This window comes from Gadus chalcogrammus, chromosome 10 (genome assembly GCF_026213295.1).
Source record: "Gadus chalcogrammus isolate NIFS_2021 chromosome 10, NIFS_Gcha_1.0, whole genome shotgun sequence".
NCBI classification, from domain to species: Eukaryota; Metazoa; Chordata; class Actinopteri; order Gadiformes; family Gadidae; genus Gadus; species Gadus chalcogrammus.
Window position 1 is genome coordinate 10,074,362 of NC_079421.1, and position 25,012 is coordinate 10,099,373.

General features: G+C 52.1%; 1 protein-coding gene across 1 annotated transcript in view; it reads left to right on the plus strand.

Moving 5' to 3' along the window:
* ankrd50 (ankyrin repeat domain 50) overlaps positions 1-17,830 on the plus strand; it is a 40,144-nt gene extending 22,314 nt beyond the window's left edge. Inside the window, exons 4-5 of the mRNA XM_056600123.1 lie at positions 11,393-14,934; positions 15,240-17,830. Of these exons, the coding sequence (XP_056456098.1) occupies positions 11,393-14,931 (3,539 nt within the window). The 3' untranslated portion in view covers positions 14,932-14,934; positions 15,240-17,830. The remainder of the gene's footprint in view (positions 1-11,392; positions 14,935-15,239) is intronic.
* Positions 17,831-25,012: the final 7,182 nt, after the last annotated feature.

The window sequence follows — 25,012 nt, forward strand, 5'->3', positions numbered from 1 at the left end:
CCCTCGTCTCTCTCTCTGTCCCTCGTCTCTCTCTCTGTCCCTCGTCTCTCTCTCTGTCTCTTATCTCTTGTCTCTATCTCTCTCTCCTGTCTCTCTCTCTCCATCTGGAGAGAGGTTTGGCCCGACTGACGGGCCAAACACGGTCATAAAACATTGGCCAGTCCACCGCTGGCCTCCGCTGCAGAGCCAGCTGTGGAATGCTCCACGCAAGGAGACAATGAGGGCGAACCTCCTCGCTCGCTAACCAGCTCCATGGCAAATTACACCTAGCCCGGAATTCCTCCTCTGTGGGTTCTCTGGTTTACAGAAGCACTCAAAATACGCAAATCAATTCAATAAGCAAGCGATGGTTCCAGGATTCACTGCCAAACCCGGTTTCGGAGCAATCTCTCCCGGCCTTTGTTCCAGTTTGACGTTAGAAAGCAGAGCGCCGCGCTACCGTTTCCTCCTCCTCCTCCTCCTCCTCCTCCCGGCCGTCGGCTTAGCGAGACAAGCAGATCCGTGTCGGCGTTCATGTTCTGTGTGTCCCCGTCGCCGGGCGCTCGGCGGAGCCCTGTGGACGAGTCTCGACCCTAATCCCTCCTGAATACTGTAATTCCGCGCAGGCAGTCTGACAGCCGGCTAAATTACAGGTCTGGGTCCGTCTGAAGGTGCTGCACTCCGGTAACACGACTCCCCGCGTCGCCCCGTCCTCTGAGGCCGTGCCCGCTGGTATGCAGCGGCGGGCCCCAGTCTGACGCTTTTATAGACTCCAAATTGGTGTTATTTTTAGCCCGCGGCGGTGAGCGAGGCCTGCCAGCCCCCTGGGTAATTAAAGGGATTTTTAATCACACTTGATTGGATTCCTGCTCCCTTTTTTAAAAGTAAATACAGTAAAATCCCTGGCAGTGTGTTATTGGCCGAGGGGCCGGGGGTTTTGGGGGGCGTTGGCCAACCCCGCGTGGCAGAGAGAACCACGTGGGCGGGCCAGACCTCCACCGGGTGTGTGAGGCCGTTCAGGAGATGAACTCTCTGCTGGAGGAGGTGGTGGTGGAGGAGAAGGTGGAGGAGGAGGTGGAGGAGGAGGTGATGGTGGAGGAGGAAAAGGTGGAGGAGGTGGTGGTGTGGATTTGGACGCCAAGTCTAAGAGGAGGAGGAGGTGGTGGAGGAGGAGGAGGAGGTGGAGGAGGAGGAGGAGGTGGTGGTGTGGATTTGGAAGCCAATTCTAAGAGCAGGAGGAGGAGGGGGTGGTGTGGGTTTGGTAGCCAAGTCGAAGCGGTGGCAGGCCTTGGCAGAGAAGATAAAGGTGCCTGATGAAAGGTGCTCTCCCCGGCCGAGTGGACACATTCACAGCCGCGGGGGCAACCCAGCGAGGTCGTCTGGAGGTCAGGAGGCCGAGATAACGAGAGGAGCTCTGGGGGAACGCGTTGCCACATGGGCCTGGAATTCCCAGGGAGATAAGCGTTCACTCAATGCTAACGAGGACACGCAATCCGGGGTGATACTTTAGTCACACGGAGGGCTCCGATATGTCCCGTAATATTCCACTTGATGACTGCTCTTAACACATTAAGAGCTCTATTCAGCGGGGCAGCGGCGTGTCAGACTGAAAGGGAATAGCGTGTACGACACCGGAGCTCTCTTTGCTTTCGTCAGCACTCCCCCCCCCCCCCCCCCCTCATCAGTGCTCTGTCCCAGCAGGACGGCCCCATCACCCCCCCTGCCCCCCTCCAGCCCTCCTCAGTGCAGCTGTGCGCTCTGAGAGCTCTGTGTTGGGTCGTCTCTACCCATCACCCTCACAGCCGCGATGAGATGTTGTTGACGCATGTGCACACAGGTGCACGCACACACATACTGAGTGGGGACGCGCTGAGAAGACCCACGGCCGACCGGTGTACACACAAGCGCACACGCGCGTGCTGACTGAACCCACACACGCAAAGTGGAAGGGTGCACACCGTGAATGGATACACGTGGACACAAAAGCACGTTCAAACCTGGTGCGTGCACCACGCACACACACTGACAGACACGCACGCACTCACGCACAGACACGCACACACACACACACACACACACACACACAGGGCCAGGTGTGCTGTCTTACAACCTAATCTCCCCTCCCTAATCTCGGGGCGCCTCTCTAGTCAGAAGCGGAGCACAATGCCTCATCTCACCGGCCGAGAGCTGATCATAAACAAACACTGCAAGAGTCAGTGCATCTTCAGCGTGTAAGTGTGTGTGATTCACGTTGGCTCTGGCGCGGCCCCAGATGTTTCCTCCTGCGTTCCGCTCGGGGGTTGTCAGGTGGGTCTCCACCCGGCGGTGGTTCCCCCCCCCCCCCCCGACCTCCTATTCCCACACATCCACAACCGGTTTGGCCGGGAGCGCCGTGTGACTCTGGGATTCGGAGACGACCATACTTGTCGGGGCAGGGCCGCTTCCGGAGCTTTCTCTGCACCGGAGCGGCGCACGTTCAACTGTCGAGCGCCAGATGATCTCCCGTTGTGTCACCCGAGACTCTTGGTGTGGGGAACCACACGTTCCACACAAGGAACCGCTCAGAACCTCAGAGGAACCTCAGGGGGAATGGAGAGGAATCACTCGGTGTTAATAGATGACTCATTCAGGTGATTAGAGAGAAGTGAGGGGTTAGACAGTACAGAGACGGGTCATTAGGGAGCAGGTAGGGGTTAGACCAGGGGTGCCCAACCAGTCGATCACGGTCTACCAGTAGACCGCCGACAGATCCCAAGTCGACCGCGAGGGGTGAAGATTTTTTTTTTAAATAAAATAAAATTTGCGCGGGACATATACGTGCGGTAGCGCATGCGCCCCCCCCCAACTAGGCTGGTAGATCTCGGGAGGTTGGCTACTTGAAAAGTAGATCTTGGGTCAAAAAAGGTTGGGCACCCCTGGGTTAGACAGTACAGAGACAGGTCATTTGGGAGCAGGTAGGGGTTAGACAGTACAGAGACAGGTCATTAGGGAGGAGGTAGGGGTTAGACAGTACAGAGACAGGTCATTAGGGAGCAGGTAGGGGTTAGACAGTACAGAGACAGGTCATTAGGGAGCAGGTAGGGGTTAGACAGTACAGAGACAGGTCATTAAGGAGGAGGTAGGGGTTAGACAGTACAGAGACAGGTCATTAAGGAACAGGTAGCCGTTTAACAATCCAGAGATGGGTCATTAAGAAGCAGATAGGGGTCAGAGAGTGAACATTGAATGCAGTGCTAGTATTCTCTATCGTCAGAGACCCTTCTGGGTCGACATGGGGGACGTCGAGCTAACAGAACCGGTTCGCCGCGAGCCTAGCCGAAGCTGTGGTTATAGAGCATGGCGCTCGTGTTAGCTAGTGTAAGGATCCTGCTGGCCGTCCGGGGCTGACAGAGGGCTCATTGTATGGGCTGGAGCAAGGGGAGGCTCTGGAGATGTGGCGGCGTGGCCTACTTACGGCTGTTGTTTTTACAGCTCGCCGCCGGGGCATTCTCTCATCCACATACTTGTGCTGGGATCTTAGCGCTCTTATTGTGGAGAGCGGAGTGCTGCAGCTGTCCAACAGACTTTAGAGAGCGTGGGTTAGGGGGCGAGAGAGGGAGGGAGGGAGGGATGGAGAGGGAGGGAGAGAGTGGGAGGGAGAGAGAGAGAGGGAGAGAGAGAGAGAGAGGGAGGGTAACAGGAGACTCAAAGAGAGAGAGAGCTGTTTTCTTTGCGGACTTAAGATGGTGTCTCGAGAAGAGTGTTACGATTTCACGACATGACCGCTCTGAAGCGTGCGAACAAAACATGTGTGTGTGTATGCACGCATACACGCACACATTTCGTTTGCACGTTTAGCACACACACACACACACACACACACACACACACACACACACACACACACACACACACACAGGCTAATTTTTCATCAGAAAAGATAATCTAGAATGCAAACAGTCTGTCTAGTGTGTCTGCTTATACAGTGTGTAGGTGTGTGTGTTTGTGTTTGTCTACATTTTCTTTATCTATGGTGCATGTGTGGGTAGATATATTTTGTGTCTGTGTGTCTATAGTGTGTGTGTCTATAGTGTGTGTATATGTTGTGTGTACATTGTGTGTGTGGGGCAGGGTTCCAGCATGCTAACAAGCAGCAGCTGGCCGAAAGGGGCTAGCCCTCTCCCTGATCAATGTGTCAGTTGTTGCTTGTTTAGCCATCGCTTTGTTTACACGCACACATACACACACACTCTCTAAACCTCACAAAACTGAAATATTCATCTACACACATACACCGACCACCAGTTTTCCAGCAGTGGCTTCGTAAAAACAGGACTTGCTTTTCAGAAACTTTTCAGACTTTTATTGTCTGCGCCAGTTATCCATAAAACAGTTGTTTTTTGATTTAGCAACTGATGGTTAGCTGTTGACTGCTATTGGTTGGCCGCTGCTGGTACTACTGGTTCAAGTACCTAGTAGTGGAGCGGCAGTAGCTCGGGAGGTAGAGCGGGTTGACTGGTACCCTGAAGGTTGCTAGTCCGATCCCCGGCACCTCCTAGCTATCAAGGTGTCCCTGAGCGTGGCACCTCACCCTGACTGCTCCCAACGAGCTGGCTGTCACCTTGCGTTGTTGACTCCTTCGTCAGTGTGTGAATGTGTGCATGCATGAATAGCTGTAAGTCGCTTTGGATAAAAGTGTCAGCAAAATTTAAATCGGTAAATGTAGTAGTACCTTCCCGGTCTTCATCCATACATTCTGTGGGGGATTGTAGGAGCTGTAGGCTGGCTATCTGTTCCAGGTACTGGGTCTGGTCCTTGTGCTGGGTCGGCTCCTGGTCCATGGTCCTTGGTCTGGTCCTGGGTCTAGCCCTGGTCCAGGGTCTGGTCCTGGGTCCAGTCCTGGTCATGGGTCTAGTCCCGGTCCTGGTCCTGGGTCTAGTTCTGGTCCTGGGTCTAGCCCCGGTCCTGGGTCTAGTCCTGGTTCTAGTCCCGGTCCTGGTCCTGGGTCTAGCCCCGGTCCTGGGTCTAGTCCCAGTCCTGGGTTTAGTCCTGGTCCTGGTCTTGGGTATAGCCCCGGTCCTGGGTCCAGCCCCGGTCCTGGCTCTAGCCCCGGTCCTGTTCCTGGGGTTCAGAGCGTCAGCCCCAACGGGAGCCAGTGAGTAGGCGGCCTGCGGTCTCTCCGCGGCGGCTGCTGACTCCAGTGGAAAATGCGGCTCATCTTCCACCATGCAGGCCATTCAAGAGTTCAATACACTGAAAAGGGTTTCTCCTCTAACTCCTGCTTCATCTGAAACAGTGGAGCTTGTTGCATGGCGTAGACAGCAAAGTAGGGCTGCTCGATTATGGAAAAAAACATAATCATGATTATTTTGGTCAATATAGAAATCCCGATTGTTCAAACGATTATTTTTGAGTTGGAAACATGATGTATTTATTCAGCTTGTCTCTCCCAAAAAGTACTCTGTAACTTAGGACTTTTGCCTTAAAAAAATAGTCAAAATGGTCAAAAAGAAAATGTTCAGACCTTAAATATTGTACAGATATGTATCCAGCTGTTTTGTTCTGCACTTTCTATGAAACATTTAAGGACAAATATTGCGAACAAAATTTGATGAGTCGCCCAGCCCTACAGCAAAACAAATTGATATAAATCGATGAGAGGCTAATACAGCCTCATAAACATGTCTCCCCTCCACCTGCTGGAAGCTGTCTCCAGACCAGTCGCCTTCGTTGATCACGCTCTCGCTCATACCTCCTCAGGACCTCACTGTGAGGAGCTCGTCATCATCCTCCTCATCATCATCATCTTCATCCTCCCTGAACACCTTTGTTGAGAATTGCTGTTCATTTTCTTTTCGTTCTTAAGTAACTCATGTTCATGTACTACGGCCTCATCTGTTTAGAGGCTTGGTGTTGAGATGGTGCTACAGGCTACAGTGAGAATGATAGTGGCTACAGTGAGACTGGATAGAGGCTACAGTGATACTGGATGGAGGCTACAGTGAGGCTTGGTAGAGGCTACAGTGAGACTGGATAGAGGCTACAGTGAGAATGATAGAGGCTACAGTGAGAATGATAGAGGCTACAGTGAGACTGGATAGAGGCTACAGTGACTATGATAGAGGCTACAGTGAGACTGGATAGAGGCTACAGTGATACTGGATAGAGGCTACAGTGAGGCTTGATAGAGGCTACAGTGAGACTGGATAGAGGCTACAGTGAGAATGATAGAGGCTACAGTGAGAATGATAGAGGCTACAGTAAGACTGGATAGAGGCTACAGTGAGACTGGATAGAGGCTACAGTGAGGCTTGATATAGGCTACAGTGAGACTAGATAGAGGCTACAGTGAGACTGGATAGAGGCTACAGTGAGGCTTGATAGAGGCTACAGTGAGGCTTGATAGAGGCTACAGTGAGGCTTGATAGAGGCTACAGTGAGACTTGAAAGAGGCTACAGTGAGGCTTGATAGAGGCTACAGTGAGACTGGATAGAGGCTACAGTGAGGCTTGATAGAGGCTACAGTAAGGCTACAGTTAGGCTTGATAGAGGCTACAGTGAGACTGGATAGAGGCTACAGTGAGGCTTGATAGAGGCTACAGTGAGGCTTGATAGAGGCTACAGTGAGATTTGATAGTCTTGATTGAGGCTACAGTAAGACTGGATAGAGGCTACAGTAGGTGCGTTTCCATCCCCCTAATTTAATGCGAACTTTGAAGTATCGAATCAGTAAACGGTGATGGAAACACCAAAATCCGCATCAAAATCCTCTAATTCGCAAAAAAGTTTATCCGCTCGCTTGATGTGGTTTTTGAGAAATGAGAAACTGAGTAAATTCGCAAAATGGGAGATGGAAACACATTTTGCGAATCAGCTGTGACGTAGCGAACTTTGAACACAGAGGACTGACAGTCTATCCGATTTCCGCATAACGACCGGCCATAGCAACCCTGCCGACATCAACGTGTAACGTCATCGCCCTATTCCGCTCCAACCACTTGATGGAAACGCACCTAATTTTACTAATTACTTTTTTGCGAAATTTCTAAAGATTCGCATCACTTTTTTAGATGGAAACGCAGCTAGTGAGGCTTGATTGAGGCTTCAGTGAGACTGGATCGAGGCTACAGTGAGGCTTGATACAGTGAGGCTACAGTGAGGCTATGGTGAGTCTGGTTAGAGGCGGTAGACTGGAGGGCTAGTCAGTGGTCAAGTGAACAGTAGCTAAAACAATGGTGAGTGGAGCTAGGGTCGCTGGGTGCACCACACCACAAGCTACAAGGAGTAAACTGTTCTGTCAGAACACACACACACACACACACACACACACACACACACACACACACACACACACACACACACACACACACACACACACACACCCCCACCACCACCGCATGGAATGGTTGTGTGCGGTTGGAGTTGCTGGTATCTGTGATTACTGAGTAGCTATTCTGGTCCGACAAACGGGATCCATCTGCCTGTTGCTCCCTTACCGGCGGCCAGACTCAATAACCGCTCACCAGGGCATACTGTAGCACCGTACGGCCCCTCAGATGACATCATACTTCTGGTGGGGGCTTACATCACTTCCTGCTGTTCGTCTGATGAAGTTCAAATGGTGCTTTGTTGGTTTTGGAGGGAAAATCGATTGTATTATTTTCAGGGAATCTTCCCTTTGAGATGTTTCAGGGTAAAGGCAGTTAGGTTATTGGATATTGGCAGATCTTTCACAGTAAAAGTCTCTCAGTAAGACATGCAGATATTTCACAGTAAAAGTCTCTCAGTTAGACATTGCAGATAGTTCACAGTAAAACCATGTCGGTTAGACATTGGCAGTTGTTGCCCATCAAAAGTGCATCCGTTAGACATTGGCTGATGTTTAACAATAAAAGCATTTCTGTTATAAATTGGCAGATGTTTCATTGTGAATGCATGTCAGTTAGACGTTAGCGTTGTTTCATGGTAAAAGCCGGTCAGTTAGGCATTGGCAGATGTTTCACAATAAAAGTGTGTCAGTTGGGCATTGGCAGATGTTTCACAGTAAAAGCGTGTCAGTTAGGCATTGGCAGATGTTTCAATGTAAAAACATGTCAGTTAGATGTTAGCAGATGCTTAATCACAGTAAAAGCGTCTTAGTTGGACATTGGCAGAAGTTTCAGAGTAAAAGCGTGTCAGCTATATATTGACTTCTTGAGAATGCTAATTAGCTAGAGAGCAGCTTGTTTGTGTGTGTGGCTGACGAAGCCTCACGCTAATCCCATAATGTCATGTTTTCCTCTGGTCCGGGATCAGTCCCCCCACCACTGCTTATTAGACATGTTGTAAACAGTAGCCGTCATGTATGGATTTCACTCTTAAGTCTCAATAGTCGTACGCTGTAGTACCTAACCACTGAGACAGACAACCATGATGAAGCAGAACATCCATTTTGATTCCTCAAATACCAACAACTACATTTAGCTGCTTTTATTGTGTATGGTCATTCAACACAACTACCAATTTAAACCTGACTGCCTGCTTAAGATTGGTTTCAGTTGAACCCATCTGGAGTAAGGGAGCACCGTTTAGATGCTGACTGATCCGAGGGTATTGGAGAAAGCAACAGGTAGCTTGACCGCTATCAAGTTATTTTCCTAACCCCACCATCTCAATATGTCTGTATTTTAAGTTGATTCTTTACACTTTTTTGCTCTTTTGGACACACACAGACACACACAGAGACATCTTCTTATGTCTTTTTTAAATAAGTTGCCTTTTTACACTTTTTGCCCTTTCCTCGTGGAATTCCTCGTTTTACAACTCATGATTTATTATTGATATCTGGAAGCCACTGTTGTCGGCCACCCACACAGTAGCCTCCGTGGGGGGTGCTGGGCTCCTGAGTTGCGGTTAGCGTTAGCGGTGTAGGGTTTCCCGGGACCTCCACCTACACAATAGCAGCGTACGGGCTAGCCCCGCGGCTAGGTGACGACGTGTGATTTATACACTGCCGGGGCGAGGAGAGACACTGTTATATAATCCACCGATCCCACACTCCGACTAATTGGGCGGTGTGTTGTGCCTGCTGCTTTTGGTTCGTCACTATGAGAAAACATGTAGAATTGACACGCAACACCGAGGTTGTGTTGGGAAAATAAATTGATAGCGGTTAAGCTAGGTTGCTTTTTCCGTCACCCTCGGATCCGTCAGCATCCAAATGGTGCTCGCTTGCTCCAGATGTGTTCAACTGAAACCCATCTTAGGCAGGCAGTCAGGTTTAAATCGGTGGTTGTGTTGAATAACCGTACACAATAAAAGCATCTAAATGTAGTTGTTGTACTTGAGGAATCAAAATGAATGTGGTGCTTCATCTGGTTATTGTCTCGGCGGTAAGGTATGACGGTGTACTGAACAATTAGTGCAGAAAACATGTAGAATTGACACGACCCAACGAGGTGGGTCGTGTCAATTCTATACGTCTTCTGCGCTAATTGCGTGCGCTAATTAGCCTAGCTCCTCCCAGCATGGAAAAGGCATGGAAAACATTCGGCCTCTCTGACATTAAAACAACTCTTTATAATCGTCATGTTCTTCTCACACTGATACCATTAGCCGTTTATGTTCCCCCCCCCCCCGCCCTGCCTCAGAGGTCCAGAGGCTGCGTTCCCACAGTAGCACGCCTGTTAGCCGCTAGGAAATATGTCAATAGCTGGAAGGGGAGCCTGCCAGGACCCTGGGAACCGAGCGCTAACAGCCGCGCTAAGACGCCCCCCCCCCCACCTCCCCGGGCCCGCGGACGATCCACGCCACCACCAGCCGTGGGGGGCAGCTCACTCTCAGCCCATTACCCACCACTGCTTTACAGAGGTGGTCCATCCTCTCTCTACTGGGAGAGGAATTCCCCTGAATGTGTCGATTAAGACCCATGGTGATCTCTCTGTCCGCCTGGGAACATGTATGATGGTAATGCCCTGCTCTCCGAAGGAACACGTTACATTTTCATTATTCTTCTTTCTTACCATTCATCATCATTTGAATTAATTCACAGTCGTAGCCACAAAGTAAGTGTGTGTGAGGGAGAGTCACTGTGTGTGTGTGTGTGTGTGTGTGTGTGTGTGTGTGTGTGTGTGTGTGTGTGTGTGTGTGTGTGTGTGTGTGTGTGTGTGTGTGTGTGTGTGTGTGTGTGTGTGTGTGTGTGTGTGTGTGCTTGCGCAAGCAGGCAAGCATGTGCACGCATCAGCTCATGTTTAGGCTGATGTAATCCAGTCAACGGTTTGTTCATTACCCAGTAAAACCTGCTGTAGGATTAAAGGCTATCACTTGCTATTATTAGATTTGGCGATTACATTAGATTATGGGTTTATTTGACTTTACAGATCCCATTGACTCCTGTTTATTTTCTCCTTTTTAATTTGTGGTTCCGCAGACGTTAGGAAGGCAGCGAACACAGATTAAAAATGAGACGGTGCCTTATTAATGGACCGTGGGACATTGGGGTCAGAGCAGGAAGCACAGAACAGGGGTGGGGGCTGCGTTGGTGTTACATGAGAGGTCTGATCTCCTGGGGGTTTCAGACCTGGTTCTTCTCCATCCACCACCTGGTCCGTGGCCCTCTTCGCCCACTTAGCTGGTATAGTAACACTACAGGTAGTAACTGGTCCACTACCTGTAGTGTTATTACTGGTACTGGACCTGTAGTAACACTACTGCCACGGACACCCCACTCCCTGCCAGAGAGAGTAGCGTAGGAAATGAAAGGCTCTGGGTAATTATATCAAGGTGGGAGATCAGTGGATTAATGGGGGCTGTGATCTCTTGCCCGACCTGGGCCACTGACTCCAGGGGAATTCTGGGAACGTTACGACTCCCCTTCAGACGTTGTGTATGAATGGTTCTTGTGATGCCAGATTTGTTTTTGAAGTGGTGTGCGGACACCTTAGTGTTTTATCTTTTTAAAGTTCCCCCCATCTGTTTTGGGATGTGCACGGACAGGCAAGGTTTGTCTCGTCGCAGACCAAAGGGAAGAAAATCTGGTGGAATATGGAAAGAGGTGAACGGAATGAGACCGGAGGGAAGGAAGGGGCTGTGATGTTAGGGCATCAAATTAGTGAATGGCGCTCCAAGATTAAATGTGTCCATATGTTACTGAGCAGCTGTCCATGGTAGTTTTTTTGTGAAAGGACTGCTGCTTATGATTGAGTTTTTTATATTAAGTTCAAAATAATTATAATTCAAAGTAAACACATCACAGTAAAATTATGCAACACACCATGTGTGAGATCCTAATTCCGATGATGGTCTGATACAGGACTCCAGATTCGGTCGAGGTAGAATATCTTTTAAGGCTACAAACACAGATTACCTTTTTATGGTTTGATTTGCCTCTCTATCTATGCCTCCCCCTCCGGCGGATTCCTCCTAACACACTCTTCTCCTCTCCATCTCCCTGCAGGTTTCCGTAAGATCAGCCTGGACGACCTGCGCAAGGCCTACATCGTGAAGGACGTGCAGCAGTACATCCTGCACCGGCTGGACCAGGAGGAGGCGCTGCGGCAGCACCTCACCAAGGAGACGGCCGAGATGCTGAACCAGCTGCACATCAAGAGCAGCGGATGCTTCCTGTACCTGGAGCGCGTGCTGGACGGCGTGGTGGAGAGCTTCATCATGCTCCGCGAGATCCGCGACATCCCCGGCACGCTCAACGGCCTGTACCTGTGGCTGTGCCAGCGGCTCTTCGTCAGGAAACAGTTCGCCAAGGTGCAGCCCATACTCAACGTGATCCTGGCCACGTGCCGGCCGCTGACCGTCAAAGAACTGTTCCATGCCGTGTGGACTAAAAACATGGCCCTCACCATGGAGGAGTTCCAAAAGAAGATGGACATCCTCTCCAAGCTGTTGGTCAACGGCCTGGGGAGCTCCAAGATCCTCTTCCACTACAGCTTTGCGGAGTGGTTGCTGGATGTGAAGCACTGCACCCAGAAGTACCTGTGCAACGCGGCCGAGGGACACCGCATGCTGGCGATGAGCTACACCTGCCGGGCCAAGCAGCTCAAACCGCTGGAGGTGCAGGAGTTCGCCCTGCACCTCGTCAACTCCAACCTGCAGATCGAGCCCTATCACCTGGCGCTCTGGATGGTGTGGAACGGCACTCCGGCCAAAGACTCCCTGATGACCTCCATACCCAGGGAGCAGGAGGTGCTGCAACTCCTGGTGAAAGCCGGAGCCCACGTCAGCAGCGAGGACGACCACAGCTCGTGCATCGTGCAGCAGGCCCTGGAGAGGGAGGACTCCATTCGGACGTTGCTCGACAACGGGGCGTCGGTCAACCAGTGCGACTCCAACGGCAGGACTCTGCTGGCCAACGCGGCCTACAGCGGGAACCTGGAGGTGGTCAACCTCCTCGTGTCCAGGAGGGCCAACAAGGAGCTCCAGGACAACCACGGACAGACGGCACTTACCCTGGCGGCCAGGCAGGGCCACACCAAGGTGGTCAACTGCCTCATCGACTGTGAAGCCAACATCAACCACACGGACCACGACGGCTGGACGGCCCTGCGCTCGGCAGCGTGGGGCGGGCACTCGGAGGTGGTGTCGGCGCTGCTCTACGCCGGCGCCAAGGTGGACTGCGCCGACGCCGACAACCGGACAGCGCTCAGGGCGGCGGCGTGGGGCGGCCACGAGGACATCGTGCTGAACCTCCTCCTGCACGGGGCGGAGGTCAACAAGGCGGACAACGAAGGACGGACGGCGCTCATCGCCGCCGCGTACATGGGCCACCGGGAGATCGTGGAGCACCTGCTGGACCACGGCGCCGAGGTGAACCACGAGGACGTGGACGGGAGGACGGCGCTGTCGGTGGCGGCCCTGTGCGTCCCCGCCAGCAAGGGGCACGCGGCGGTGGTGAGCCTCCTCATCGACCGCGGGGCGGAGGTGGACCACTGCGACAAGGACTGCATGACGCCGCTGTTGGTAGCGGGCTACGAGGGACACGTGGACGTGGTGGACCTGCTCCTGGAGGGAGGCGCAGACGTGGACCACACGGACAACAACGGGCGCACGCCGCTCCTCGCCGCGGCCTCCATGGGCCACGCCTCGGTGGTCAACACGCTGCTGTTCTGGGGCGCGGCCGTCGACAGCATCGACAGCGAAGGGAGGACGGTCCTGAGCATCGCCTCGGCCCAGGGCAATGTGGAGGTGGTGCGGACTCTGCTGGACAGAGGGCTGGACGAGAACCACAGGGACGACGCCGGCTGGACCCCCCTGCACATGGCCTCGTTCGAGGGCCACCGGCAGGTGTGCGACGCACTGATCGAGCAGGGCGCCCGCGGCACGGAGGTGGACAACGACGGCAGGATACCCCTCATCCTGGCGGCCCAGGAGGGCCACTACGACTGCGTGCAGATCCTCCTGGAAAACAAGTCGTGCGTCGACCAGCGGGGCTACGACGGGAGGAACTCCATCCGGGTGGCCGGGCTCGAGGGCCACCGGGACGTCGTGGAGCTGCTGCTGAGCCACGGCGGCGACATCGACTACAAGGACGCCGACGGGCGTCCCACGCTCTACATCCTCGCCCTGGAGAACCAGCTGGCCATGACGGAGTACTTCCTGGAGAACGGGGCGGACGTGGAGGCGAGCGACACGGAGGGTCGCACGGCGCTCCACGTGTCCTGCTGGCAGGGCCACCTAGAGATGGTGCGGCTGCTCGTCCACCGCCATGCCGACGTCAACTCCTGCGACAACGAGAGGCGCTCGGCGCTGCAGTCTGCCGCGTGGCAGGGCCACACCGAGGTGGTGCGCTTCCTGATCGACAGCGGCACTCACGTGGATCACACCTGCAACCAGGGGGCCACGGCGCTGGGCATCGCGGCCCAAGAGGGCCACATCGACGTGGTCCAGATCCTCCTGGAGCACGCCGCCGACCCCAACCACGCCGACCAGTTCGGACGCACTGCCATGAGGGTGGCGGCGAAGGGAGGCCACTCGATGATCATCAAGCTGTTGGACAAGTACGGCGCCAACGCGCTGAGCGGGTCCAACCCCTCGCCGGTGCACACCATGGAGGACCGGGCGCCGCTGTCGGTGGGCGGCAGGATGCAGTCACTCACCATCAAGTCCAACAGCTCTGGCAGCACCGGTGTCGGGGACACGCAGTCGTGCGCGCGTGGCATGCCCAACGGACCCGTGCACGCCTTCAGCTCTCCGTCAGAGTCTCCGGACTCCACCGCCGACCGGCACAAGTCGTCGCTCTCCAACAACTCCCTCAAGAGCTCCAAGAACTCCTCTCTGAGGACCACCTCCTCCACGGCCACCGCACAGACCGTCCCCATCGACAGCTTCCACGGCCTGACCTTCACGGAGCAGATCCAGCAGCACTCGCTGCCCCGCAGTCGCAGCCGCCAGTCCATCGCCTCGCCCTCCTCCACCACAAAGTCCACCAACCAGCTGCCGGCGTCGCCGTCCAGCGACTTCGACTGGACCCAGCTGAAACCGGGACCCAAGTCCACCAAAGGAAGCAAGGGCGGCAACGGGACGTCTAACAGCAGAGGGGTGTCGGGGGACAGGAAGAAACCCAAGAACAGCCGCTCAGCCCCGGGCCAGGTGCTGGAGTACGAGATGACCCAGTTCGACAAGAGGATCGCCCTGAACAAGGCGGTGGGCAACATCTCAGTGAAGGACCCGCATTGTAAGATCATGATCGGCAGCCCAGGCCCGGAGGGCGGGAAGGGCCAGGACCAGCTCTTCATCCAGCAGCAGAGCACTGCAGAGAAGAAGAGGAACTGCATCCTGACCAACCCCAACTACCACCTCCAGGGCACCCAAGTGTTCCTGGGTCGGGTCTCAGTGCCGCGGACCGTCCAGAATGGGGGGCACCAGGATATGCTGGACAACTACCCTATAGGGGAGACAGATCTCAGCCTTAAACAAGCCCTCAAACACCAGCTGGAAGGTCCAGAGGCTGGGTTCAACTACAAGAAGGAGACTCCATTATAGCGGGTAAGGAATTGTTTGCAATCGTGTTTGCCCTGTTTGAAACAGATTTCCCTTTTCAGCTTCAAGGGTCAGACTTGAAGTGTGAAAGCCCTGTACTGTAGTTCACACTTCAGCATGTCTGTTTCTTCTCCATGTCAAACATATAATGTACCTTTTGTAGCTGCTGAGTAGAAACCCACATCCCTGTTATTAGTTGGACTGTATGAGGCTGGAATGATGGCTTCAGTGGAATGCATCTGGCCAAGAGGACTTATTATCCTCTGTGAGCCAGCAGAACATTAACCCAGCTTTCTCCTCTCCGATTTCAGATGTCCTGTACGCCATCTACCAAACAGACATGGGAGGGAACGTGCCAAAGCAACTGTTGTCATCAAAATGCGTAGAGACAGAGTTAGATTTGTTTTCGCCACCAGTGGAAGACCTCAAGAAAAACAAAAACTATGAGAAAAACGACGACTAAGGGAAGATTGTGTGGCTTTGGTGACTTGATACTCTGATGTGCCTACATCTGTCACAGCCTTCTCCGTGTAACCATGCACAATATCATTTTAATTTAATAATGTACTGATATTTAATAAGCAGTGTATGCACTTTTTTTCAAGATGGTAAAAATGACAGACATGCATTTTGTTTTAATGTTTGCCTTTTATTTCTGAGCAAAACATACCAGTGCTTTGTTTTTATTATAATTTTATACTCCATGTTCTCAACGTGTCTGACCCGGCCAGGGGACACTGAGATGAAGCCCGACCATCAGCCCATCTCTTCTCAGCCTGCAGCCCGCAGGCGATCAGTGTGAACCTTGATTGTTGTGCATAACGTGTGTCATGCGCCACACGACGTCAGCAGCTATGGACGTTTAATCCATAAGTGTATACGGGACTATTTATTTTTGGAAGAGAAAGCCACTTTTTTTTGCTCTTTTTCGTTGTGTGTTGTCGCTCCAGCGTGGGGCTGTGTTCACCGGAGCCCCCTGGGTCCGTGTGTTGTGTCGTATCACAGATCCTCCAGAGAGAGCGAGAGACCTTGTTCACATGTTTAAAAACCTGCGAGTTAATTTCGTCCCTATGGGATTCCCTTTTTCAGTTGTTTTCGTGTGTCGTATGTTTCTGTGTGCATTTAAGATATTTAAATAACCCAGTGCTCGCCCGCATCCCGTTCAGCGCCAAACGCAACAACGCCGCGTGAAGCCATCAATCCAATGGAGACTTGAATCCCCGCCGGCCGCACTGGTCCTACTACGCCCGCCACAAGGGGCGCCACATTGGCCGCCACAACGGCAACCACAATGGCCACTTGTTCTCCGGATCTCGGGCATGCGGCCTCACGACCTTCAACAGCACAGGAAGTGAGGTCACGAGGGTTTGAGCCACGAAAACGTCTCACACACCTCAATGGCTGCTGTAGTGGTCCTGAACCACCGCACCGTAGACTCATCCAGATGAAGTCCCCCCCACCGCCTCCCGCCCCCCCCGTACCCGGAGCAGCTGTACATCAAATCAGCAGACCCCTAACCCCGAGGTGTGGACCAATAGGACGACAGCACCAGGACAGGAAGTGTGCAGGAAGGAAAACGAGAACATCTGTTTCTCGTGAGCGACCTGTTAGTGTTTACCGGCTGTGCCGTATTTTCATTGGCTCCTCGTGGCGACGCGGCGGAGTGGGCTGGTGGGCGGTGGAACCGTTCCAAGTGCATGCTGGGATACGCCGTACGCCCTTGTCCAAACTCTCCCGTCGCAGTCTGATGCTGTTCGGGGACGCGGCGTGGAGGAGTGAGGGGCTCGGCTCTCTCTGGTCTGGCGGTCGCGTGTCACGCCTGTCTGCTCCCTGTGTCTCTTATCTGATTGGACGGCTTCCTGCGGGGATTGTAAATAGCTTACCATGTACATTCAACTTTCATTCAACAGAAGCTTCCTGTATAATATGAAGTGGAATTTTCTGATGTATATTAAAGTGCTTAATAAACATATTTGCTTTACTGCTGGAAAAACAATCCATACTTTCCTTCTTCAGTCCGGCGTTATTCAGACTTACTTTTTAAGTATGTTTGTGGTCCTTATTTTGACCTAATACATAGATGTCTCTAAAGAGAGGATGTTACTGACATGACATCTCTATAGAGGAGACAGACAGACAGGAGGACGGACATCTCTATAGAGGAGACAGACAGACAGGAGGACGGACATCTCTATAGAGGAGACAGACAGACAGGAGGACATCTCTATAGAAGAGACAGACAGGAGGACATCTCTATAGAGGAGACAGACATGAGGACATCTATAGAGGAGACAGACAGGAGGACATCTCTTTAGAGGAGACAGACAGGAGGACATCTCTATAGAGACAGACAGACGGGAGGACATCTCTATAGAGGAGACAGACAGACGGGAGGACATCTCTATAGAGGAGACAGACAGACAGGAGGACATCTCTATAGAAGAGACAGACAGACAGGAGGACATCTCTATAGAGGAGACAGACAGGAGGACATCTCTAGAGGAGACAGACAGAAGGACATCTCTATAGAGGAGACAGACAGGAGGACATCTCTAGAAGAGACAGACAGACGGGAGGACATCTCTATAGAGGAGACAGACAGACGGGAGGACATCTCTATAGAGGAGACAGACAGGAGGACATCTATAGAGGAGACAGACAGGAGGACATCTCTATAGAGGAGACAGACAGGAGGACATGTCTATAGAGGATAGGTTACGCTCCTGACAGAAGAACGACGCCACACGACCTAACCCAACGGACCGCTACCAGACGTTGACAAATCAGAGTTGACAGCTTTCACTTACTGCCAATTATCCTAAAGGAAAAACAGCCCCGCCCCTCTTTCACTCCTGACTGCCCTTCCCCCGGAGGCGTCGCTCTACGGCTCTCCGCTGATCTCCTTTCCAAGAACTGAGTTTTCTTCTGGTCTCCATATTTAGGTCAGCCTAACCACACACTGTGCTGTCAGTCTTTCCCCTGCGGAGGGCTGTTTGATTGCACAGGGCCAGGCCAGGACAGGGGAGGGGCCACAGGAGGCGGGCGGGGTCAGGACTGGACCCCGGAGCCGTCACCATCCTCTGGGCGGACCCCGCTCTTCCAAGAAGAAAGACGGGAGGGCCGGGGATCCGATCCCAGATCTACACGTCGGTTCTCAGATGTCAGCGATGTCAGAAATGTTTTTAGGTGATGTTTTACCAGCAGTATTATCTTTGAATGTTTTATTTTGGTTGATATTCTGGGTTATCATCCATCTGTTTTCCTAAACCCTGCTGACACTGAAGCACTCAGAAAGTTTAGAGAAGAATCATTAATGAAACTCTTGATGATTCCCCGATTTCTTAGATGAGTAGGCTAAATGTTGCCAAAACGATTCACGTAATTATTTTTCTCTTTTTGCCGAATCAGTCAGGACAATTCCTGTTATGTCTTATCTCTATCCGTCTCTCTCACTCTCTCTCGCTCCCTCTTTCTCTCTCTCTCTCTCTCTCTCTCTCTCTCTCTCTCTCTCTCTCTCTCTCTCTCTCTCTCTGTCTGTCTGTCTGTCTGTCTGTCTGTCTGTCTGTCTGTCTGTGTGTCTCTCTCTCTCTCTCTCTCTCTCTCTCTCTCTCTATGTCTCTCTCTCTCTCTCTCTCTCTCTCTCTCTCTCTCTCTCTCTCTCTCTCTCTCCCATGAGAATTTCTAGCATTTAGCATTTCAATCGGAAGATGTGCAGGAGGTGGTCTGTGGGGGGTGGGCGGAGGGGGGCTGTGGTTTAGAGGGTGGGGAGGCAGGGCTGGGAGGTGTGGTTAGGATGTAAGGGGGAGGTGTGGTTACCAGGCTGGGGAGGGGTGTGGAGGTGGAGTCTTGCTGAGCTCATGGTGCTGAGGTCATGGTTTCAGGGGTGACCTGGACGGGGATCTATGGCTGCGGAGGGACTGATTTCTGTTTCCAGGAAAGCCAGCGGCCACATCTGTTTTCCCTCCGCGCGAGCCTCCTTTGTTTTGGATACGGCGCTAACATGATCTGCTAACAGGCGGCGGCGCGCCTCTGGGGACTTCAAACCAACGGTTAGCTAGTTAGCCTGTGCGGCTAGTTATCGTGTGCTGCTATGCGGTGTGGGGTTTTCTGATGTGGCCTGCACCGCTCAGCACTAATCATAGATGGGATGTAGATGTCATACTGGTGGTGGACGTCAGCAAACGTTAACTACCAAGTCAATGAAGGCCTACTCACACCGTGACAGAACGGTTTGAAGCAACTCCGGGGTTTTGAGCTAAAACACATCTCTTTAGGTAGGAACCCAATGTTCCTCTCATGTTTTCTCCAGACTTATAGAGCTGCACACAGCTCAGAGGCAGGAACACAACGTCCAAATACGATTATTACCATTAAGGAACATCCACTAAAATAGTGATTAGTTGTGTAGCATCTTAACCTAGCTATCTTTGTTGTATACGGGGAATGGGTTAACCTAGTGATTGTTAGTGCTTGGCACTTGGTTCTATGGAATCTTTACTGTACCAACCGCAGTATGTTGTTTTTTCTCTTTCGCTGACATCTGGACTTATTGTAAGTCGCTTTGGATAGAAGCGTCTGCTAAACACCCTGAATGTCAATTAAGGAAGGGGTCAAGTTGTAACATCACAAATCAAACCAGCATAGATGTTTGTGTCTGCTTGTTAGTCCCTGTCAGCTCGTTAGTTCCTGTCAGCCTGTTAGTTCGTGTCACTGGCCGGGGCCAGCCAGCCGGAACGTCGTCATTCTGAGGAGGTCGCCGTGTTCGCGGCGTCATTTGAATAATTAGGCGAGCAGCAGACACATAGCAACGTACCGAGATGAGACCACGTTGACTCAGGGGTTCTGGATGTGTTTACACTCTGGTAAAAGGTAGCAAATTGACTGTCACGTTGTTAAATCATTGTGTGCCTTTCACAAGCTGTTCTCTAAACAAGCATGAGACAGACAAAAGTTTGGCTTCATTTTTTCTAGTCTATTATATTAAGTATACCCTGTGCCACTGGAACAAAACAACAGCATAAGTGGTTCACGCTCCACCCATTTTAACTCCCTTTGTCTCTTGTTGAAATGTTCACAGCTTGTGACTGGTCCACTCACATTCACACATCCAAACTTTGTCGAACCAGGTTCTATACCTCAGCGAAATAGAAGTAGAAATACATTTTGGCTGCTCCTATTGATAACAGAACAAACCAAAATTATACAAACGTCATAGACCTATTGCACCGAACACAAATTGCACCTGTTGGTGATATAATCAAAAAATGGCGTCTGTTTGGGAGTAAAAACATTCCCAGTGTATGTCTAAGGTAAATGGTATTCTGGATTTTCCGTGGAGCGCTTGGACGACAGAGCAGAGAGTTGATATACTGACAGGACTTTGTTTTGCTTGGTGTGTGTATGTGTGTGTGGAGGTAGCAGTGAGTGTTTACGTGGAGTTTGGTCGGTACTGAGCTCCCAGTTTCATATGTGGGACACCGGGGTGCAGGAATGTACAAAACAGATGGAATGGATTAAACACACACACACACACACACACACACACACACACACACACACACACACACACACACACACCACACAATCGTGGGCACAAGCACACACACGGTTGCCGAGTGCGGAGTTTGATTGCCGCTTTGCATTGTGGGTAAGCGGGACAGACGTGGCGTCGATGAGCGAGACAGAAGCAGCACCTGTAGATGGGGACTGAGTGGTGCTGTGGCAATTATTAGCGGATGCTTAGACACTAAGGTAAAGGTTATCTCTCTCCCTCCCTCTCTTTCTGTCTCTTTTGTTTTTATACCTCGTCTTTATGCCTGTCTCTCCCGTTCTCTCTCTCACACTCCATAAATTCTTTCATTGCCTCAGTTGCTCTTTTTCTGTCCCTGTCATCAGCTTCTCTCTCTTCCCCATCGTTCTCCCTCTCCTACTCTTTCCGTAGTCTCTCTATATAGCTCTCCTTTCTCTTGTCTCTTCCCTCGTTTTCTTGCTTTGTCCTCTCCCTTCCCTTCCTCTCTCGCTCTCTCCCCCCCTCCCCCTTTTCTCTCTTGCTCCCTCTGTCTTTCTGCCTCTCTCTCCCCTCTCTCTCTCTCTCTCTCTCTCTCTCTCTCTCTCTCTCTCTCTCTCTCTCTCTCTCTCTCTCTCCCTGTCTTTCTGCCTCTCCCTATCAATCTCTCTCTCTCTCACTCTCTTTCTCCCTCCCCCTCTCTCTCCCTTTCCCTCCCTCCCGCCCCTCTCTCCCAACAGCAGCAGCAGGGTAGGTCATCTCAGGACAGCATGTTGCGTGGTCGGTCGCAGCGCAAGGCTGCTGCTGCTGCTTCTGCACGCGCTCAGTGCGGTCGACAGGGCGCTGTTGTCGGGTGTACAGGGGACAGACGGAGACACTCCCCCAGTGTTCTGAGGCAGCCGGCATCAAACAGCGGACTGGAGGTCTGACAAGTGATAGGGCGGCTGGGTTGTGACGGGTCATGTGTTTACTGTTACGGGATGTTATCCTCCTCAGTGTTCCAACGGCTCCCTTTCTCAACCAGGCTGCTTTTGGTGGAAAGGTTCATTTTTAAACAAACTCTTCTTGCCCCCAGCGCAATATTGATCTATTATGTTATATTAGATTAGATTAGATTAAATGCGCAGCTCTCTGGTAGCTACCTCTCTGGTAGCTAACTCTTCGGTAGCTTATTCAATGGTAGCTAAGTCTCTGGTGGCTAACTCTCTGGTAGCTTTTCTCTGGTAGCTATCTATATGCTAGCTAACTCTCTGGTGGATGACTCTCTAGATGTGCCACTAGCCAAGCCCTCTCCTCTCCCCTAACCAGGCCACCAGTGTGTCCGTCCCTCCTAATGTCCGCTCTTCCGTCCAGCTGACCGTGACCTCAAGACCTCCTGACCCCATGACCTCATGACCCTAAATGTGTGTCAAGTCCGACCTCCCAGTCTACACCTCCTCATCCCCCCCCCCCCCCCCCCCCGCATCTGTCCCTGTGTTTGTTAACGAGCCACACCCCTTCCTTTTCAGGTCACTACCTTCAAAGGGAACTACCCCCCCCCCCACTCCACCTCCACATGCACAAAGGGACACACACACACATGCACATACACACATGCACGCACACACACACACACACACACACATATACATACACATGCACACACACACATGCACACGTCCACACACACGCACACACACACATATAGACACACACAGACACAGACACACACACAGACGCCGTATTGCAGATCAGGGCAGTAGAGCAGGCAGGCGTCTGGTCTCATTAGGAGCAGTGAGGGAGGGAGGGAGGGAGGGAGGGCTGGAGGGAGGGAGGGAGGGGGGAGGGAAGGTAGAGAGATGGGAGAAGTGGGAGTGAGAGAGGGGGAGGGATGGAGAGGAGAGATGAAAGAGGTTGAGAGAGGGGGTGGATGAAAGAGGGAGAGAGAGGCAGGGAGGCATGGAGATGGTCAAAGCACTGTATTTGCAGTTGTTCTTCCTCCCTCCTGACAGACAGATAGACAGACAGACAGACAGACAGACAGACAGACAGACAGACAGACAGACAGACAGACAGACAGACAGGTATGTGATGGATGAATAGACAGGGATGCGGGGATAGATGTGTGAGGAACAGACTCTATTCTGAATCGGCATGCCTTATGGATTATCCGTCTCTACTCAAATTTGTGATTCCGAGAAATTTTCAAGGCAAGAAGTGTTTGCAGGTTTAAGGTCTCTGTGTGTGTGTGTGTGTGTGTGTGTGTGTGTGTGTGTGTGTGTGTGTGTGTGTGTGTGTGTGTGTGTGTGTGTGTGTGTGTGTGTGTGTGCGTGTGTGTGTGTGTTCACAGAGCTTCTCCTGTGCACCCTGACTCTCGTGTGAAGCTGTCTCCTCGTCGGCTTCTCTGACAGAAGGTGCCGGTAGCGGTAACCACGGCGACCGCAGCATCCAGCTGCCAAACACGCTGCCGTGCACCAATCAGAGCCCTGGTGCAGGAGCTGGAGCAGACAGCCCCCGCACCACCTGCCGCCACCACCCGCTGCCACGCCCACTGACCCCCTTGACCCCCCCAGCTTTATATCGATGTGACACGCCCTGCAGGGTGACAAGCCTCCTTCCCCCTCACCCTCTCCTGCCCCTCTCCTCCCCCCTCTCCTGCCCCCTCTCCTCCCCTCTCTCCTGCCCCCTCTCCTCCCCTCTCTCCTCCCCCCTCTCCTGCCCCTCTCCTGCCCTCTCTCCTCCCCCTCTCCCGCTCCGAGGATGCACAGCTCTCCTCATCGCCGTGACAACCTCCCACGGCCTGCAGGTGTGAATCCATCGCTGTGCCATCAAACGGGACTCGCTCCACCTGTCGAACGCCTCCATCTGGGTCCAAACCATTAACATATAAATGAAACCAGCCCTTCCGGTCGGTTTCCCGCCTGTTTACCGGCGGGACCCGGCTGTTAAACCAGGGTTGCTTGCTCCGCCCGGGGGAATGAGGCGTGGGCGCCCGGGAGGAGGCACGACACGCGGTGTCGTTTCGTAGACGCCGGGCGCCATAAAGCCGCCGGCTCATCACCGACGCACCCGGCAACACACAGACACACAACACACAGACACACAACAGCAACACACAGACACACAACAGCAACGCACAGACACACAACACACAGGCACAAAGACACACAGACACACACCAGCAACATACAGACACACAACAGCAACACACAGACACACAACAGCAACACACACAGACACACAACAGCAACACACAGACACACAACAGCAACACACACAGACACACAACAGCAACACACAGACACACAACAGCTCGATCACTTTATTGTTGATTCCCATGAAAACGCAGAACAATATGAGCCGTTATGTATCTTACTTGAATTCAAGACATGCCGAGTTTATATTTTCCCCAGTAAACCTTGACAATACATTTGCATTCAGGGGATTTTGCTAACGCTTTTATCCAAAGCAACGTACAACCATTCATTCACACACCGACGAAAGAGTCAACCCCTCAAGGCGACAGCCAGCTCGTCAGGAGCAGTGAGGTTGAGGTGCCTTGCTCAGGAACCCCTCGACACTGGGAGGAGTTAGGGATCGAACCAGCAACCTTCCGGTTAACAGCTAACCCGCTCTACCTCCTGAGCCACATGCCGCCCTTTTAGTGAATCAGCAGCAGATACTGCAATACTAATAGTATTGTTAGCTAGTTTAGTTTACTTATATTAGTACTAGCAGTAAGCCTACTGGTTTTGGCGCATCACTTTAATAATAAATCGCCTGTTACAATGGATTACAGTGGATTCATAAACAAGCTCTCAAAGATGAAACATGTTTTTTGTGAACCCAGGGTCGGTACAGAGGAAGGCTTTTTTCAAATCACATGATATTGAATGAAACTAGGAGAACAAAGCACGTTTTGTCCTTCACCAGAGTGATGTCTCTGGGCTCAAATACGAGTTCAAAGAGATGCGCTCACTGGGCTGGTTGAGGGGTGACACCCAGATCATCTCAAATATATTATAAATGAGCACATGTCTTCTTTTACCGGAGGCTGATTGTGTGTGTTTGTATGTGTGTGTGTGTGTGTGTGTGTGTGTGTGTGTGTGTGTGTGTGTGTGTGTGTGTGTGTGTGTGTGTGTGTGTGTGTGTGTGTATGTGGTTGTGTGTGAGCATGCGTGCGTGTGTGTGTGTGTGTGGTTGACGGACAGGTCTCTAATGAGTGATGGGTAAAGGGCTTTGTCACGCACTGACGGACATCAACAGAGAGAGCGAGAGAGAGCAATGGGAGGCTTGTTCACCCAGCGGCCATGTTTGTTAGTGGGGTGCGGGAACCTTCTAGAATCTTTCGAAACCATGACGACTCGATTCATAATTTTGAGATCTGCATACCGTTTCCCCAGCCAGGTAACATTTTGAATCCTTTTCTCATTCAGTTAAATTTTAAATAGATTGCCTTTTTACAGCGCCTTTCTAACCAGTGGACACTCAACGCGCTTCAAAACGTTGTCTGACATTCACCCATTCATGCACACATTCACACATTCACACCCCGATGGCGGAGTCAACCGCACAGGGCGACAGCCAGCTCGTCAGGAG